General features: G+C 37.1%; 1 protein-coding gene across 1 annotated transcript; it reads left to right on the top strand.

The window, feature by feature from the left end:
• The first annotated feature begins 1,046 nt into the window (after positions 1–1,046).
• On the top strand, positions 1,047–18,720 carry LOC124173303 (zinc finger protein 260-like). The gene is made up of 6 exons (XM_046552821.1): positions 1,047–1,209; positions 1,907–2,026; positions 7,279–7,404; positions 12,450–12,513; positions 15,841–17,470; positions 18,609–18,720. The coding sequence occupies exons 1-6, from the start codon at positions 1,153–1,155 to the stop codon at positions 18,718–18,720; spliced, it is 2,109 nt and encodes a 702-aa protein (XP_046408777.1). The 5' UTR covers positions 1,047–1,152.
• Positions 18,721–19,031: the final 311 nt, after the last annotated feature.

Consider the following 19,031-nt stretch of genomic DNA (forward strand, 5'->3'; position numbering starts at 1 on the left):
AGTATGGCATTGATCTTCATTGAGAAATGCCTCCAATTGATTTTCTCTGGAGGTTTTTGGCCTTTCTTCACATAGACAGTTGTCATCATTGAAATGATTGTCTTTGAAGCAATGATACCAATTGTGTAACAGTGTTTCTGTTATAGCAGCATCTCGGTTAACTTTATGGTGCTCTTCTCTCAACACTAAGTATCTAATGCCATGATGTATTCATCATGGTTGTTGAGCAGTTTCTTTACTTAATGTCTAAGCTTGAGTCATGATTATTCTGGTAGTTCAAAATTGACCAACAATCAGTGCTATAGCCATCTATTGACAGGCAGTAGGAACTTTGTTTTGAGCATAATACATAATTGCTGTGTGATTGGTTTCGCATGTTTTAAGGATAATAACAACAGGGTAATTTAAAAAACCATTTCATGAAATAGTTTTGGAACAGAGGATGATTTTGAGGTCTGTTTTCTTTCTGCATAAATATTTCACCCTGTTTTCTCTTCCGGAGTTTATTTGAGTATTAACAAGAGGTAAGAGAACATAAAAAATGCATTGAAAACATGTTCCACATGTTTTTTCCATGATTCTAATGTTGAGAAAAGAATAAATAGTGAATTTGGCCTGTTAACAACTACTACTACAAAAGTGACATTTGCAGAAGCAAATGGAGTGCAAAAATAAGGAACTTGATTCATTCATCTTCAGTCTCTCATTTGATTTCTCATGATTTGAAAAAATGGAAAAATGATACATCTGAATAATTTCCATTCTCCGTCATGTATTTTGCTGTGAAAGGGCAGATTCCATGGTCCCCAAGATATTTATAAAAGACACTGTGCAAACTTGGAATATCAGGGATCTTCGTGTCAAATTTTTTTCAGTTTGTGCTGAAGTTTTTCAGTATTTGATTAACAGGCATGCAGAGACCAGGCTATTTTTTATATAATAGCAGAGGCAATATCTGTAACATTCTTCTTTGCAATGCTTAGAGTATTCCATATTTGTGTTTTTAAAGAGATAAATGTTTATCCGTTACTTTTTCTGCAGAGTTTTGAAGCAGAAGGGGCAGATGATGAGGAGTCAGAGCCTTGTGTGGAGACTAAGGACTGCATTCAAGATGCTATTGAAATCACTTCAGAGTTCGCATGCTCAGCCCAAATGACTGAAGTTTACATTCCTGTGCCAGACTGCTTATTGCCCAGGGACGATAAGTTGGTAAGTTTTATTCTCATTCACAGTGAAAACTGAGTCTAATCACCTTCAGTTTTACAAATTTCTCAGTTGTATGAGGAATGAAGGTGTGTCTGTTATAAATTTAAGAATTTTTGTGGGAAGTCACTGGCATAATGCACCCTTCAGATGTTGTTCTTTCTAGTAGTGACACATGAGGCAGGAAGTGGAACCACACAAATGTTTTTTCATGCAAGTCAATAGCAGTTGTACAGCATTGATGATCTGTTGACAGAAATTTTTCTTATCCTGTGGACTATACTTTTGTATAGCCTTGTCAAATCTCTGTTCAAGCCATTAGTGGTGGCTATTACAAGGCTGTGTCTCATGATTGCCCTCTATTCGTTCAAGCCATCATCCTCCATTATTTCAACGGAGGAACCAGCATAAACTCTTGTGGATCCTTTTTGTAAGCCTAGGTGAAGAAATGATGAAGACAATTCAATGTACAGTGGCCCTTACTGTAAGTGGCCAATACTCTCATTCTTACCATGTGATGTTGGTGGTGTAGCTTTCCCCTCACTAGTTGAGCGTTTATATGCTGGAGTTTGATCTGTGAGTAGTAACAATCTCATGAGTATTTTGGCCAGCTGGAGTGGTCTCACTTAAACGAGGAGTTTTCATTATCGAATGAGGGAATTGTTGTTCTCCCTTTATTTAGTGATGCCCATTACTCTTCTAGTTTCATGTGAAAGATGAGAGTGAAGACCCTCTGAGTGAAGGGAACTCTCCTGTGCTCTGCATGTCAGATCCAGCTGCAATAACAAGTGATGCCGTAGACCCATTGGCCACTGATGACCTGGTGAGTGTACTTTTACCAAGTGTAATTTAATTTTTCTACGGCACAATGTCATACCTTTCTGCATAATTTATTAATGCTTCTCATCTGAAACGTACTGCATTTTGCCTTGCCTGTTCAGTCATGAACAACTACGGAAGAGCTTTCATGTTTGAATCATTTAAATTAAATGTAAATAACAGATTTTTTGGATTTTGCCAAACTGACAGCTCAACTTTGCTCACTGAGCAAGTAAGCTCTCTGTCATCTCGGCACTAAGCAGTCATTTGTTATGTGATCATGCAAACACAGTTTCATTTCAGTTTACTATGGAGCGGAAGGGGGGATGTTAGGAATTGAGAGTTAAACTGAGTACTATATAATTAGGTGCACTGAAACAGATTGATCGTGGCATCATGATGTAGCTGCTAGCTAGATTCCATCAATGGCATCATTCCCTCCCAGCAGTCGTAGGCCTTCTGTGTCACAGGAATACAGTGCTGCAGTAGGTGATTTTGATAGAGCCATACAGAGGGAAAACCAAGAGAACAATGGCCAAAAATAGGAATGCGTGTAGAAAAATCAAGAAGTTATCATGAAAAACCATTCACCTAGAAGAGAAATTAAAACAGGTCAATTGCTTTGAAAATGGATATCATCAAAGCAATATTGCGTGGAAGTTTAAACTCACAATTATCTCTTTGCTGTTCTGCAGCTGTAAATTTTGAAGCCACCATTTATAATATGTTCCATACTTTGAATCTGATGCATTGTTTCCTTACCTCTGTATTTGTATTCTCAGCTGTGAGTAGATCATTCTTTTTTGTGGAATGCTCCCTTTGCCTTTACTATTCCAATGTCTATTTCTTTCTTGCTTCATCCATCACTGGTAGCTGGACTTCCTTTGGCTAATCAATGAACTGTTCAATCTGCTTGATGTAGCTTAGCATATAAGTCTGTTTATGAGGTTATGAAACATGAAAATCGCATATCATTGAAGCCATGGTAAGTAGTGGATTTATACTTTTAAGTGGTGATGTTATTATTTGTTTTTTATATTTTCTATCATGGATATATTCTTTTTCCACCTAAAGCAACTTCACGTGTTTAAAAGCACAGTCTTATATCTTTTGAGCAAATAAGTTGTAAATGGTTCAGTTATTTCCGGGAAAACTAATGACATTCTGCTTAAATTACATTGCACATTATAATTTAGTCCCTGGATGTAAAAATACCTTTAGAAAACACCACTTATGAGTAGGGATAGGAATTTTTTGGTGGTTTCAGAGGGAAAAAAGGGGTACTTTGGAATTGGAAATTCGGTTCTTTCAAATAGACATTTCGGTGTTTTCTAAAAACTGCAAGTTTAAATATATATACTTAGATTAGTTTTTATTTTAAAACCTAGAAAAGGGTCAGTACCATAGTTTAACCAAATATATCTCGGTTATGTTACACTTCCCTTGTAGCTATGTCATGACTACAGACAATCACCTCAGTGGTGTAACCACCAAATTGGATCTCAGTTGAAAAGTATGTTGTAATACCTGTCAGTAGTGAAATGGGAAATGTGACATGTGTAAAAATTGCATGCTGTTCAGTGTGGTAAGTAAGTTTTAGTTATTTCTAATATGTAAATTCCAATCTGAATTACTTCTTTTTACAAGTCCCACTGGATCTAGAACAACATACGTAACATTGTAGAGTCAAATCAAGCCACCAGGATAACTGAGAGTCAATGCCACTCAACATTTTGCATACTTACACTACATGATCTACTAGATTTTGTTTGTTTCAACCTTCAAAGTATACTTCAATAAAAAGTTCTAGATACTCTGGAGCTAAATGATAACGCTTATCACCCAACACTCTTGTGTATGTAGAAAAGAACCGTTCACAGTCGACATTTACTCAAGAAATCCAAATCGATTTCAACACAGCTTCACTAAATGTTAGAAATGTTAGTGACATCCCTAGCAATGCTGCTTTAACATGCACCTTTAGCTTTCCAGTTACAGGATTCTTCAGAAAAGATTTCAGTTCTTTGTAGCATCGCATTACATCAATATCATCCACTTTGGAACACAAACTTATTCTCTTAATTTTCTGCTCAAGTTCTTCTGTGATAATCATTTGTACTATATCAGCTGGGTCAAATAGATTGATATACCTACAAAACTGTGAAGTGGGATCATTAGCCCATAACTCCAGTAGCTTGGTTACAGCATGGCAAGCTGCACTGGACAGGACTGCACACATTTCGCCCCTACTGACTCTCGTTCCACAATCCTCTAGCAGTTTAATAACATTGCTCCCGTAACTCCCTCATGCAACTAGTTCAAGTGCTTGCTGAATTCCCCAAAGCTGCCCATCTAGAATATGTGCAGGTGGCTGTGAGTGTCGTTCCAGAAATGTGATCATTTCAACAATGTGTTTGCCATATTCTGTGATGAACATAGCCTGTATTTGGATTGCTTCCTTGTCTTCTTCTGAAATACTATGGAGAAAATCAACCCAGCATTGTCACTCGTCATGTCCTCAATGCGTATAAACCCTACAATTTCCTTTGCTTGTGTTGCGAGATATGCCACTAATTCATGCCAGAAGCACCACCTGGTTAAAAATGGATGAGGAAATAGTGGCACTTGCTGATTAGGGGTAGGCTGTATTCAAATATGTTTTCTATAAAGGCGCTTCCTTTTTCATGTGTTAAGGAATGCCATCTTCAAATTGGATACTGCTTGATGCAAAATATGCAGATGTTTCCCAAGAGTATACAGTACTAAATTAAGTTTATGGGCCCAGGACTGAATTATCAGAACATTGTCTGACAACAAATCCTCCATTGCATGAAAGCATTTTGTCATGTAACGAGCAGAGTAGGACAGTAATGCTGTTACATTATCGAGTGGTATTTCATATTTCTTCAGTGTGTCTAAAATTGCTCTTGAACACGTTTTTGAATTAGCTGTGTCCAAAATACACACGTCACCAACTACAATGTTTAATGCACTATCAAGAAGTTCAACAATTTTTAGCTGGATCACAAAAACATTTTCCTCTCTTTTCCATTGTTTTATCACAAAAAACTATTACCTACTTGTCCTTCAGTTGAGTCTTCGTGTTGTATTTTAGATCAGAAATATATTTGTCCCTTAGTTGGCAAATGTAGGTAATTTCTCCAGCACCAGTAGCGAGGTTAAATTATTCACAGCGGTAAATAAAATGTTAGTTTCCTATGGCTATTGAAAGGATTAGAATGCTTTGACTTAATTTACAAAAAGCTGCTGTACTCATATACTTGCACTCTACCAATTCATTCAAAAATAATTAACAGTAGCGGGTGTAACTTTGTGGAAATCCATAATCGCAGGAATAGAAGCATCAACAACTTTGCTATTTCCACATGGTAATTATTAGAGATCGACCATGATTTCGTTACAGCGACCTTGATAATTTTACGCTGCAACGAAACCATGGTCGGTCTCAATAAATCACCATGTGGAAATAGGAAAGTTGTTGATCCTTCTATTTCTGTCGTTCAAAAATGACTTCATGTGCTTATTTTCCAATTTGTAGAGAAGAATGTCAGCTTTGAGAAAGTTTCATACTACCCACTTTCCAAAATGATGATCAATTTGGTTATTCATGGCAGCAGTTGATACAGATAGAGATTGATGTTCGTAACTTTAAAGAATATCCATACTTACCAAATTTGGCAGCAGTTAGATGCTTCAAAGATTTTCAATGTTTTTCAATCGAGTCTTTCCTTTCCCAAGCTACCTGACAATTGCAGAATTTGAATATTACCATACTTTTATCGATACACTAAAATCCATCCTTTTGATACTGAAAAGCCCTGTCCCTTTTCTTAATTTTTCATTCGGCACTTCAATAACTCGTCAAAATAACTAGAATGTCTGAGACACCAGCAGCAATACTTAACAATGGCAACTGGATAAACAGTTATTTGACAGACATAGCTAAAAGGTAGAGATCCAAACAGCAGGTATTCAGGCACGTGCAATCCATGGGTGCATTCATCAGGCTAGCACCGGGCTAGCGGACGGTTCTACTCTGGATTTACCACTGAAATCTGATTTTAATGCTCACGGAGTGACAACGGTTCAGGCAGCATGCTCCAGATTCCTCAACTAATTTAACATTCCATTCGTGATGTTGATAAGAAAAAATTGCATACATTGCTCTTCTATTGTTCGACTCAGAGAGCAAATAGACGGTTATTCCCTCAGAGTAAGGATGTGAGATTGCCATATATTGCCTAGTATTGCAGAAAATTGAAAACATGCGATGCCATCCTCCTGGGATTGTATCATAACATTAGTTACGCTACAAGGAACTGCACTCGTCCACATACCTAAGGAATACTCCCATTTGTGTTAATTTTAATCGAATTGAAACCATTCCGTGTAATGTAATGTTTTTTCCTGTGCTTGAAATTACAGTTATAAAATTTTCCCCAAAAAAATAAAAATTCGTATTTTGGGACACAATTTGCAACATTTCGTGAGTTCAAAAGTCATATCCCCTGTCACTTTGGGGTATATTGTAATGTCTTACCTCTACCAGGACACTTTGTCTCTAAATCCGCAAAATTCATGATGGCGAAATTTTCCCATCCCTACTTATCAGTTGTCCATGCAGAGTAAATGAACCTTTATATTTTCCCATTGAAGCTATGCAAGCTTTGTCCTATAAGGAGCTTATCTATAGATTTCTCTTTTTTGTTAACTCAGAATGGCCTTCTGTTATATCTTGTCTGAGTAAGTTTAATTTATTAGTCAAAAGGTTTGATGTCTCTAAACTGAATTACAAACCAAAATGTACACTAAATTTATCCTCCATTATTGACCCTATTAATTAACCATGAATGTACGTTATTACCTATGAGCTATGGATTCTCATGCAAAGTTCTTTCGTAAAATAAGTTACAGTTATGAATAAGATTTTATCTGGAGTTCTTCATCTCCAGAAACGATTGGCCGGTGGATCATCAGGTGGCTTTTGCAGGGATTTTGCGATGAAAATAAGAAGTAACAGAAATATAGTAAAGTGGTAGTTTTAACAAAATAATTATAAATACATATTATAAATTCCTAACATTAATTACCTTGAGGCAGCTTGCAGGGTAGTATGAAGACTATATCCATTTGAAACTAACTTTAATTTTATTCGTGTGATGAATTCTCTAAAGTTTTGTTTTAATATTTCTGTCTATCAATCATTAATGATGATGATTGGGGTTTATGTTGCAGCCCAATACCTTAACTGCTTCCCAAGGCGAAAAGGTGGAAGCTCAGGGCAGGGGAGCCATGGTGGCAGACCTGGACTGGATGCTCGTCGGGGCAAAGAAGGAACCATCTCCTGAGGAGAATGACCATGTATGTATAGAATTATTGCTATGGAATTTGATGAATTGTTAGAGGAGATTGTGGGCAGAAATGCTAATCAAAGAAAATGCTAGGACTTTTAGATTTTTACACAGCTTTAAAGGTAACCCATTTGATTGAAATTTACTAATTACTCGAATAAGTTTTCTTATCTTAAAAAAGTGTTTTTTTTCATGTTTTACATTTGTATTGTAGTTTTCTTGCCTTATAAAATCCTGGGACGGATAAACTAAACCTTATTAGCCCTCCAGTGGGGATGTGGGGCTCCTTGGTGGCCCATAGTGTTTCATGTGTTTGCTCTTTTTCACATGATGACATAAATTACCTGTGATTGTCAGAAGCTACCCATTATTTTGGTGTCAAATGCCTCACATAGATGCTTGTTATTAACCTGCACATGGTTGGCGTTTAATAGCACACAAAAGGAAGTTGGCATGTATTGGTCACGAGCAAACAGTGTTTGGCCTGTTTATGCTACTTTTATTGGCACCTCAACAAGTGGCCTACTTGCTTGCCTTCATTGCAAGGGGGTGAGGTGCAAATGATCTAAAGCTCTAGCTTTACAAGTGACCAAGCTCCACTTTTTTCCCTGTGGTGAGTAACAAAGAGCCGTACTCCTGCAACGCAAGAGTGTGGATTTCCAGTGGTACTGTTTATTGGAAGTATAGTGACCCTTCTTCAAATTCCTTTCATCTTATTTAGGCTGAGGTACAAGTATTTACAGACAGTGTAACCTATTTGATTCAAAGTTACTTATAACTGGAACAAGTACATATTCTAATCTGAAAGTAAGTCTTATTTTCCTCTTTATTTTGTATTTAATTGTTGTAGTTTTCTTGCCTCATATTTTTTCTATGTTAAATCTTCGTACCGATGAAGCAAATATCAATATGATATTTATTTTACTTTAAACTATCCTGTGACCAATAAATCATGCCTCATGAAGGTGTTTATTTTACAATATGAAATCCCAGGACTGATAATTCCTTGCTCATTAACCCATTTACGGCCAACGTTGCGAAAACGCAACATTATTGAGAAATGCAAAAAAAATGTTTCAATTGAATTTTATTCGTTTAGAATTCGCTTTTTTCGATAAAAATAAGTTTAAACTGATTTTTAGTGAGATTATAATGACATTTAATAAGTATTTCGATATTTATAAAAATACTCAAAATGTGTCAATTTTCGAGTCTCCTGTTAAGCAAGATAAATAATTTTTCCTAAGAGTAACTATTCCCTTTATTAAGTTTTTTATTCGTCCATGTGGAAGTAGAAATTTCAATTAACAGATATTAAAGCTTATATTTCGTCAGGGAGTCAACATTAAGCGAAAATCAGATCCGGAAAATAATGTTGCGTTTTCGCAACGTTGGCCGAATCCGATATCTATAGGCAGTTATGCAACCCGCATTACTACGTATTTCCGTCTCGTAGGAATATGCCGTTTTTACTGTCAGATATAATCCTACGCATTTTTATGCCTCGTATTTGACAGATATCGTCATATTTGATAATTAAAATTCTTAGATATTATATTTCCAATGAGATGCTGCATTATTTTACCTAAATCCAATATAAATTAGAGATGCATTACGGCTTGAAAGAAATGAGTGAAAGTGAATATTTTTACAGAAGATAACGTATTTTCCAGTTTTTAATTGACATTTTTATCACAACAGATTGAATCACAACAAATAATGATTATTTATGAATTACATGAAAGCATTTCGGGTGGAATGGAACACACAACTTTGTACTTTTAATCCGAATTAGTCCTTCCTTACTTCACGATTCAGCGATATCACCGACTTCCACAACAGGATATTAGGTGAATGAAGACGATGAGGCGTAGTTATGGTTCGGCAATGATTGAACCAAAACATATTTAGATTAATAAAAAATAATCCACACTTTTCAGACAATTCCTGTCTGGACAAAAATGACAGATTTGTAAATTATGACCTCAATTTGACGACTTGAAAATTTATTACAATTCGGAATATTTGCGCATAAATTTTGAAATAATAAGCAAATGGTACCTTATTTTGGTCACTACAGTGCATAAATGTTCTTTTAAAACAAGCCTTTTAGATTTTGCTTTTAACTTTGGTGCTTATGTTATTCAGACGGTTTTAGGGTTCAACCAGGCGATAGAAAATTACTTATTATATCGAAATTTAGGCTTGGAAGCTAGTGTTATTCTGGAATTTCTCAAGATTATCCCTGATCCCTCGAATCATCATATGTTTTTCAATAACTTCTTTTCATCTTGAAGACTATTTATTGTTTTGAAAGAAAAAGGATTATTTGTCAATGGAGCCATCCGTGAAAATACGAGTAAATACGTATAACGGAGGAGTGCCTGATAGAATATAATAAAACCATCGACGTGAAACCGAGAGGAACATGAAAACAAACATTTGATAAAGCCCAAGGTCTTAGTATTGTTCGTTGGAATGATAAATAGATTGTCCCTGTGGACAGCAATACAAGTTTTTCGCTTCCATTTGGCACAGGGAAAAGTTTCAGAAGAAAAAAGAAAATACTATTTGCCATACTATTCTATGTTAATAAAAGAAAATACCATTCGTGTTATTGGGGAGTATGGTAAATACATGGGAGGTGTGGACCTACTTGATAATGCAAATGAAAATTACCGCACTAGAATTCAGGGGAAAAACGGTCCTAGCTTATCAACTTACTGAACAGCGTTTGCACTAACGCCAGGAGATTGTACAGGTTATGCAACGGAAGTAAATTTCACTGGTAGACTCCAAATCGTATCTAGCAGGGACACATCTAAAAAGTGAAGTGAATAAGTCAGTAGATGACGTACCCCTATGCAATTCGCGTCCATAAACATATAAAAAGTTAGGCCATATAATTCATCGCGGATTCGTGAAGCATGAAGGGACGAATTTGGCCAGAGAGTTAAAAAAAATTCAGTAGTTGCCGAAACAGTGTAAAAGCACAACCATGTTTGAATGTACGAAATTTTATGTTCCATTGCACCCAAAATGCTTGAGTATTTCATAATTAGCCATTAATTTTTGTAATTCAATCTGCAATGATAAAATTAAATTCAATGAAAAAATGTGAAATACATGCTCTTCTGAGAAAATTTTCGCTTTGACTTATTTCTTTCAAACCGTAAAGCATGTATATTTTATAGTGGAGTTTGGTCAAATAACAACATCTCGTTGGAAACATAATATCTAAGGATTTTATTTATCCAATATGACGATATTTGTCATATACGTGGCATAAAAAGGTAAAGGATTATATCCGACAGTAAAAACAGCATATTCCTATGAGGCGGCAATGTATCGTAATGCGGGTTGCATAACTGCATACAGATACCGGATTCGGCCAACGTTGCGAAAACGCAACATTTTTTTTTTACCATAAGCAAATTTTTTTGAAGGCCCATATTTTCAATTTACCTTATTTAGCATGTTATTAGGTCAATTGAAAAGAAAAAATTGTATATTTTCAAGTATTTCTTTACTCGGCCGGTAATGGGTTAAGAAAATCAGGTCTCACATTTCAATCAAACTCTGTAGTGTTGTAGTTCATTGGGAGCTGTCCACAAATCTCCTCCCATATTAGGTTATATAACCAATGGTTTTAAAAGTGGAATGCAGTTCAACATTTATGTACCTAATATATTCCCATAGAAATGGTCTCCCTTCAAGTAGGAGCGGTAGCCCAGTGTTAATGTCCTAGGTTTGATGTTTACATGTAGCACTTTTCAAAATTTGTTTCTACTTTTCATTTTACAAATGTCAGCTGTTCATCATTATCTCCATAATTTTCACTAAAAATTTTACGAGGGGTGTTTTTAAAGTAAGTACCGTTTTGTCATAAAAAAACAAGTAAATTATTTTTTTCAAAATTAATTTATTCACTTGTAAGGCCATAAATTACTCTACATTTCTACATGATTTCCTTTATTATTGAGGCATTTATCGTATCTTGGGACCAGCTTTTGTATGCCATCGTCAAAGAAGCTTGCCGCCCGACTAGAAAACCACTGCTTTACGGTCGTTTTCACTTTGTCATCATCGGAATGGTGCTGTCCTGCCATTAAGGGTGTTTGCTAGTCGATTTTTTGACCTGCAGCGATGCAATAAATGCAGCAGCGTACTGTGCGACTGTACAAAAAATGCACTGCACTGTTCAAAACAAAAGACGTGGCATGCTGAGTGCATGTGTCGTTTTGCTCCATGATAATGCCCGTCCACACACAGCAGATCAAACTCAAGACCTTATCACTTCTTTAGGCTGGGAACAATTAAACCTCCCTCCGTACAGTCCCGTTCTAGTGCCGAGCAAACATTTGTTTATGTACTTGAAGAAGCATCTGGCCGATCAGCACCATTCCGATGATGATGAAGTGAAAACGACTGTGAAGCAGTAATTGTCTAATCAGGCGGCAAGCGTGTTTAACGATGGCATACAAAAGCTGGTCCCAAGATACGATAAATGCCTCAATAGCATTGGGAATTATGTAGAAAAGTAAAGTATGGCCTTTCAAGTGAATAAATTATTTTTGAAAAAAAAAATTTACTTCTTGTTTTTTTATGTCAAAATGGTAGTTACTTTAAAAACGCCCCTCGTATTTTTCTATGTGGAAATCTTTTTCGGCAATGCAGTGTCAGATTTTATCCCATTTTTTCATTCAGATGCCTAGTTTCCATTATGAAATTTCAGTTTATTCATTGCCAAAGAAACCTTAATTATTACATGGTATCACATGAACTAAAATACATCCATTGCAGAGCTATCTAATGAAGATAATATCACAATGCAGGCGGAACATAAATCAAAAACCGTTTACATGTTGAAAAAAAATGGAATAATATTTAATTCCCTGAAGTGTTGAAAATATTTTTATTTTGTAAGGAAAAAATTTATGTGGAATTCCAAATTTTGATATAATGTGGTGTATAAAAAATTTTAAATCACTCCTTTCAAAAAAAAGTCCTGAATCTCTTTGCGTGCATGACTAATATCTTGATGATTACTTCCAGCATACTTTAAGTGAGGATGGGGACCCATTTGAGAGTTCAACTACTGCCCATGAGTCAGCATTTGGTGAGTACTCTTACGTGTTGCAAATAACTCTATACTTGGCGGGATTGATGTTAATGTGGAAGATCTACAGGTAAATGCTTTTGTTTAGCCAACTTTTACTGTGACTAGAGCAATTATTGAAAATTTGACAGTGTCCCATAAGTCCGCAATGGAAGCCATGGATGAGTGCTTTTAAGGGCCTCAAATAGTTGCATACAAGTAAGGCTTAGGTCACTTTCAGATGGCGCGGTGCTGTTTTTTAATATAATCTAATGTCCCTACCGATGCCTTTATACCAGTCAAATTATGCGGGGTTCTCCACTGTGCCCATTTCTAACCGGCCAGGCACTGCAGCATCAACAGCGTCAACTGGTCGTGAAACTCAGACCGCTTTCAGATGAGAAAAATCTGGATTTCCTTTTGCCATGCGGAGAATGTAGGAATGTGGAAAGTGGTCTCTTCTGAAATCGGCCTTATTGTGACTGATTCTGAAGGATGAAGAACCTGAATTAGTCATCCATCCATATTTCCTGTTGTCTTTATTTTAAGTGGTAATTGGATAGGGGAGAAGTTTTATATTTACTTACTGTTTCGTAGTCATTTGAATCGTTTTTAATGGTCTTCCCTAACAAAATATTTTTGTTCCACTGAAATTTTTGGGTATGTAAATGAGCAATGGCTAAGAATTTTTTCTTTATTTTCTCTATTTGGCATTTTTGACTGTTAAAGAGTCATATCAAATCGATAAAAAGGATGCTGCCTTGCTTCAACCAAGCTTGGGGACTAGTTTATTGAAAGGAAAAAAATTACTCGTAGTAGCCACGCACTTTTTTTCCAGAAATGTCGGTGAAAAGCGGTGCGAATCCTCAAAATTATATACCCAAAAAGCCAGAATGGAGCATTTTGTTTGAGAATTGAGTATGAAAAGTAAATTTCAGGGTTCATTGAAAATGTAAGCATGGAACTTGGTCAAATGAGGGCAAAAATTAGCTTTGCTTTAGGACCATTTTAAATTCGTGGGAAAATTAGCGAAAATCTTTTAAATGAGTGCATTCCTATTCACCCTTTTGTCCTTGGGATTAGCAATGGTGCTTTGTTAGGTTTTACTGACAACTAGGCATGAAGCTTCCTTGGAGGAGAAAATATGGTTGACATAATATTAAATTTATAGGTGTGCTCCAGAAATGAAATCAGTATGGTTGAGAAACAGCCGAATTCTTGATATCAATCAAATAATTCTACATTCAATCTGCATAATTTCCTGAAAGGCGTGTGGTAGGGGGTGTTAGGACTTCCGCTGTTCTTACATAAAAAGGATATGCTCTATGGGAATAAGGACTAGCGTTTATTAAAATCCCTTACAGCTCGGGGGAAAAAGGAATTCCCGTATCTACCCGTTCCGCAAAACAACTCTTTTAATTTATCGCTTCTATCGGACCTGGAAATATAGTGGGTCTCTAATATTTTGTCCTTCGTGTCGCTTTTAAAGATATCCATTCTCAACTGTTCAAGAAATCTAAGCCTAGCGTGCAGCCTTCGAGTCTCCAGTGGCTCCCAGTCCAATTCACATAACATCTGGGTAATGCTTTCTGTACAATGGTAGCATTTTTTGACGAACCACACAGCCTTCCTTGGTATTTTTTTGGTTTGCTGATTAAGTCTTTCTTCGCCGGATCCCATATGCTCGTTGCATTATCGAGGTGCGGTCGGTTGAGAGCAAAATAGCACCTTACTTTTACTTTCTCATCTGAAAATCTTCCCACAATACGCTTGACAAATCATAATTTCTTCAGGGCTATGCGACAAATATTTCTTATGTGTGTTCCCCCCAATAGGTTCGAGGTTATCGTTTCTCCCACGCAGTTCACTTTGTATGTTGCCTCTATGTTAATACCATCCGCTGCATAAGCATAGTTAAAGATGCACGAATTCAGCAAGAAATGTACCGTCATGTATTTTCTCAGATTAAGTTCAAGTCCCCTCTCTTGGCTCCACAAATGAACGTTGTTTCAGTCCAATGATAGAATTTCATAGTCAGAGTGATCACTAATTTCGCGATAGATGACAGGGTCGTCAGCAGAAAAACGTGTTATACTGCTAATGCGGGAGCAGAGTTCATCAATGTATATTATGAACAGCAGGGAGGAAAAATCTATTTTTCCCTTAGCCAAAATAATAGCTGAAAGAGAAAGGTCTTTATACGTCGGTGCAAAAAAAAAGAAATAAGAGATGACTTTGGAGAGAAATTTTACCTTGCAAAAGCAGAGCAGGGAATTCATCTCTCTTTAGTTCCCAGAAGAATTGACGATAATGTCATACAAACCCAAAATAATAAATTAGCCCTTATTCTTTCTAAAATACATCATGATTATGCCATTGATGCTGAAAGGGATAGCCAAAATAAATCTGATATGGTTACATCCTACAACAACTTAAATTGACGTTGATGTAGTGGACGTCCAATTCTGTGCAAAAACTACACTGCAGGACGTAATACAAGATGGCAGCCTTCGGTCTTTTTTTACTAATTATTAAAAATTTCTGTTTCCATTGCTCTTGGCATTTTAAAGGTTCATTAAATATCTTCTGAAGTTATTGGGAGTGGTTTTCTGCAGAAGAAAGCTTGGGAAATGATTAAACTGCATATAATGAAAAAGAGTGGAAATGCTACTATCCCAACACAAATAAGAGCTCAGGCTTGCGTGCCATACTTGGAATATCTGCCCCTGGTGCCGCTCCAAACCATTGCTTATCTGATGACAGTTGGGTATATTTCACTCAAGGGAGTTTCTTTTGGCTGTTTGTCCATTGCATTTATCTTTGAATTTTAAACTACCTCTATAAAAACTAATCCAGGAAAAAGTCTAAATATTTTTCTAGATACTCATCTGTAGTACCACAAAATTTATTGTGATTGGCATTGTTAGGAACCTTTTTAATTTAGAAAATATTCACCGATCATTAAATATTCGATTGAACAGAAAATATTTTTCCCTTTTTAAAGGACCAATTCTGAAAGGGGTATAATTTTATTCTTTTCCTGCAATTGGAAGTCATATGTGTGATGCGTATGTGTGTGCTTGATTATTTGTATACGTATCATTTTAATCCATGATTTAGTCTTTTTTGTTCTACTACACCCTTGTTGCCCTCGTCATTTTTATGATATGTGTTCTTTTCCCCTCCATTCATTTATATCGAGTCCCTTGGTTCAAGTCCAAGTTGGGCAGCAGTTGTACCACCTGACTTGTGCATTTTACCATCCATTCAATGGATTTTAAATAGAAGATGATGTAGTCTTAAATTTCATGGCTGACTGTGTTAATTGCTATTTGAACTTTTCTCTAGGGGTCCCGACTGCCGAAGCAATGCCCGAGGAAACAACATCAACTTCATATGTGCTTGCAGAAGGAAATCTAAGGAATCATTCAATTGATGACTGCATTGGTCCCACACCTTCGGTGACACAGATTGATTCCAAGGCTGAAACATCCCATGAAGAGATAAAGAAAAATCTGATAGATGAAGACTTGGAAAAATGTAGTGCTTCTGAAACTTATGAGATATCAAGTTGCTCAATTCCTGATGACAGACAATGTAATACCAAAGACATTGAATCAATTAAAAGCAGCAGAGGTGGAGCCGCAATGGCTGTTGTTGGGGAGAGAAGTGGTTGTGATGCACCAAATACCTCACATAACCTTAGGTTTATCAGAATAAGTAGAAATTACAGAAGTGGCTGTGAGACCATCATGGGAGGCAACAGCGAGGTACTTAATTGCTTGATCGAAAATCCAGGGAACAGTTACAGTTCAAACGAAGATTCATATAATTGTTTTAACTGCAAAGATGTGTTCAACAACAAAAAGGAGCTTATCAAACACATGAAAATTCATTGTGTTGCTCGTAATTTTGATGCTGCAGCAGAATCATCAATCGTAGGTGTGTCTCTGGAAGCACTTCCATCAAGCGGACTTATCAGTTCTTGCGAGCCTACCACCTCAAAGGGTTTAGAAGAGCTGGATAGGAAAATGCTAGAGCCCATGCAAAAAGAAAATGTGCTCAACAAGGAAACCAGTGGAGGAAAAGGGGACGAGACAAATACAAGACTATTGACGAGAAGTTTCACAGTAGGAGAGAAATCAACTACACAAAGTTTATCTTCAAAGTCATCTAGCATTAGAAATGTACGCAATCACGTGGGTCCGAGAGAGGAAGATAAACCCTATTCATGCAGCGAGTGCACTGAGTCCTTCACTCAGAAAAGGGACCTCACCGTACACAAACTTACACACACAGGAGGGAAAAGGTATTCTTGTAGCACTTGCAGCAAGTCTTTCACTCATAGAGGTCATCTCGACATTCACTCGCGAACACACGCAGTAGAGAAGCCTTTTATGTGTAAGGTCTGCAGCAAGTCCTTCTCTAGGAAAGACAATCTCGACGCTCACGCACGTACTCACACAGGAGAAAGGCCTTTTTCATGCAACGTGTGTGAAAAGTCTTTCTCAGATAAGAGTAACTTAGTTAGACATGTACGCATGCATAAGGGAGAGAAAACTTTTTCGTGCAGAATCTGCGAGAAATCTTTCACTCAGAGATGTCATCTCGACATTCACTTGCGAACACACACGGGAGAGAAGCCTTTTTCGTGCAGCGAGTGTGAAAAGTGTTTCTCGCGTAATAGCACCTTAGTTAGACATGTTCGTACTCACACGGGGGATAAACCGTATTCTTGTAGCATTTGCCGCAAGTGTTTCACTCAGAAGAGTACTCTCGAAAGTCACTTGCGAACACATACTGGAGAGAAGCCTTATATCTGCAACCTGTGTAGCAAGTGCTTCGCTAGGAAAAGTCAGCTCACCTCACACACTCAAAGACACGCGAGAGAGAAACCGTTTTCCTGCAACGAGTGTGAAAAGTCTTTCTCGAAGAAGAGTTACTTAGTTAGACATGTACATACGCACACGGGAGAGAAACCTTATTCTTGTAGCATTTGCGGCAAGTGTTTCACTCAGAGTGGTCATCTCAAGAGTCACTTTCGAACACACACGGGAGACAAGCCGTATATCTGCAACGTGTGCAGCAAGTCCTTCATTCAGAAAAGTCACCTCAACTCACACATTCGAACACACTCGAAAGAGAAACCTTATTCTTGTAGCATTTGCTGCAAGCATTTCACAAAGAGACGTTCTCTCGACACTCACATGCGTTTGCATACGACAGAGAGGCCTTAAATCATGACACGAGTGTGAAAAGTCTTTCTCGAATGAGAACCACTTAGTGACACATTTTCGTATACACTCGAGAGAGAAGCCTTAGTCGCAAAGCCTTAGTAGAAGCAAAATGTGCGAAAATTCTTTATACAGGAGAAGCAATGTGGTGGGACCTATGCAAAACGCACGCAGAAGAGACCTTTTTCATGCAGAATCCGCGAAAATAATATTTCACTCAGAGACGTTCACTTAAGTGTCACATGCCAAACCACACGGAGTAGAAACCTTAATCGTGCTGCGAATTTGAATATCACTCTGGACATAGAGCCTCTTAGTACAGTATGAACCTATGGGAACTACAGAACCTACCGTTTCGCGAAATTCTGGTACTAAAGAGGTGTGGTTGTCCAGTGGGATTGAACTGCGCATATATGTTTTCACAAATTTTCGTTTTTTGTTTGATGCGTGTTATCTGTAATTATGGTGAAACTCTGGTGGCGCTGTGTCTAAGAATTAATTGGTAGATTTTTGATGAAAAGTATCTTTGGCATTCAAATGTTAATTCAGTGAAAATATGCTATTGCTTACGAATTTCATTGCTTCCGAGAATGTGAATGTTATTTATCAAGGTTCTGCGGCTTTCGTACGCGTGATATGTGCGTCTAGAGTATGATTGACGTATGAGCGCCTTTTATAGTGAGGAATGTATGGTATTCAGGGTGGGTAAAAGCTTTGGACATGTGTACAAAAACCCGAGTGTTGATTTATTTCTGCAGCATCAGCAGCAACTCTTTCATTCCATGATGCGACCTAGTAACCGATTCGTACACACACTGAAGATGAACGTTATCAATGCAACAGTTGTTGGAAGTGTTTTACAGTGAGTGGTTATCTTGACAGATATTCATTCATGCTCACACATGTGAGCAGCCTTGTTTATGCATATTCCGCATCAAGTCCATCATTACAAGGAGCGGCCCTGACTACCACATGTGTAAACGTACAATTGTGATGTATTATTATTGCGTAGTTTGCTCTGTCTTTCACTGTTAGTTCTAATCCCAACCTCCACTTTCGCTCTAAATTGAGAGACTATTCATGTTGTGTGTGTTGCGTGGTTTCAGATAAGTCACGTTTACGCATGCAACATTTTCTTGCGGACAGGATAATTTGTATAAATGTTACAAATGTTCCAATTAAACCTCATGCAAAGCTGCACTAAGGAGTCTAATAGTTAATTCTTACCTGCACAACGAGAAATGAATGATGGTATTGTGTCAATAGGGATAATGGGCCATCTACATATTTCTATGGAATGCATAG

The sequence above is a fragment of the Ischnura elegans genome (assembly GCF_921293095.1).
Source record: "Ischnura elegans chromosome 13 unlocalized genomic scaffold, ioIscEleg1.1 SUPER_13_unloc_4, whole genome shotgun sequence".
In the NCBI taxonomy this organism is placed as follows: domain Eukaryota; kingdom Metazoa; phylum Arthropoda; class Insecta; order Odonata; family Coenagrionidae; genus Ischnura; species Ischnura elegans.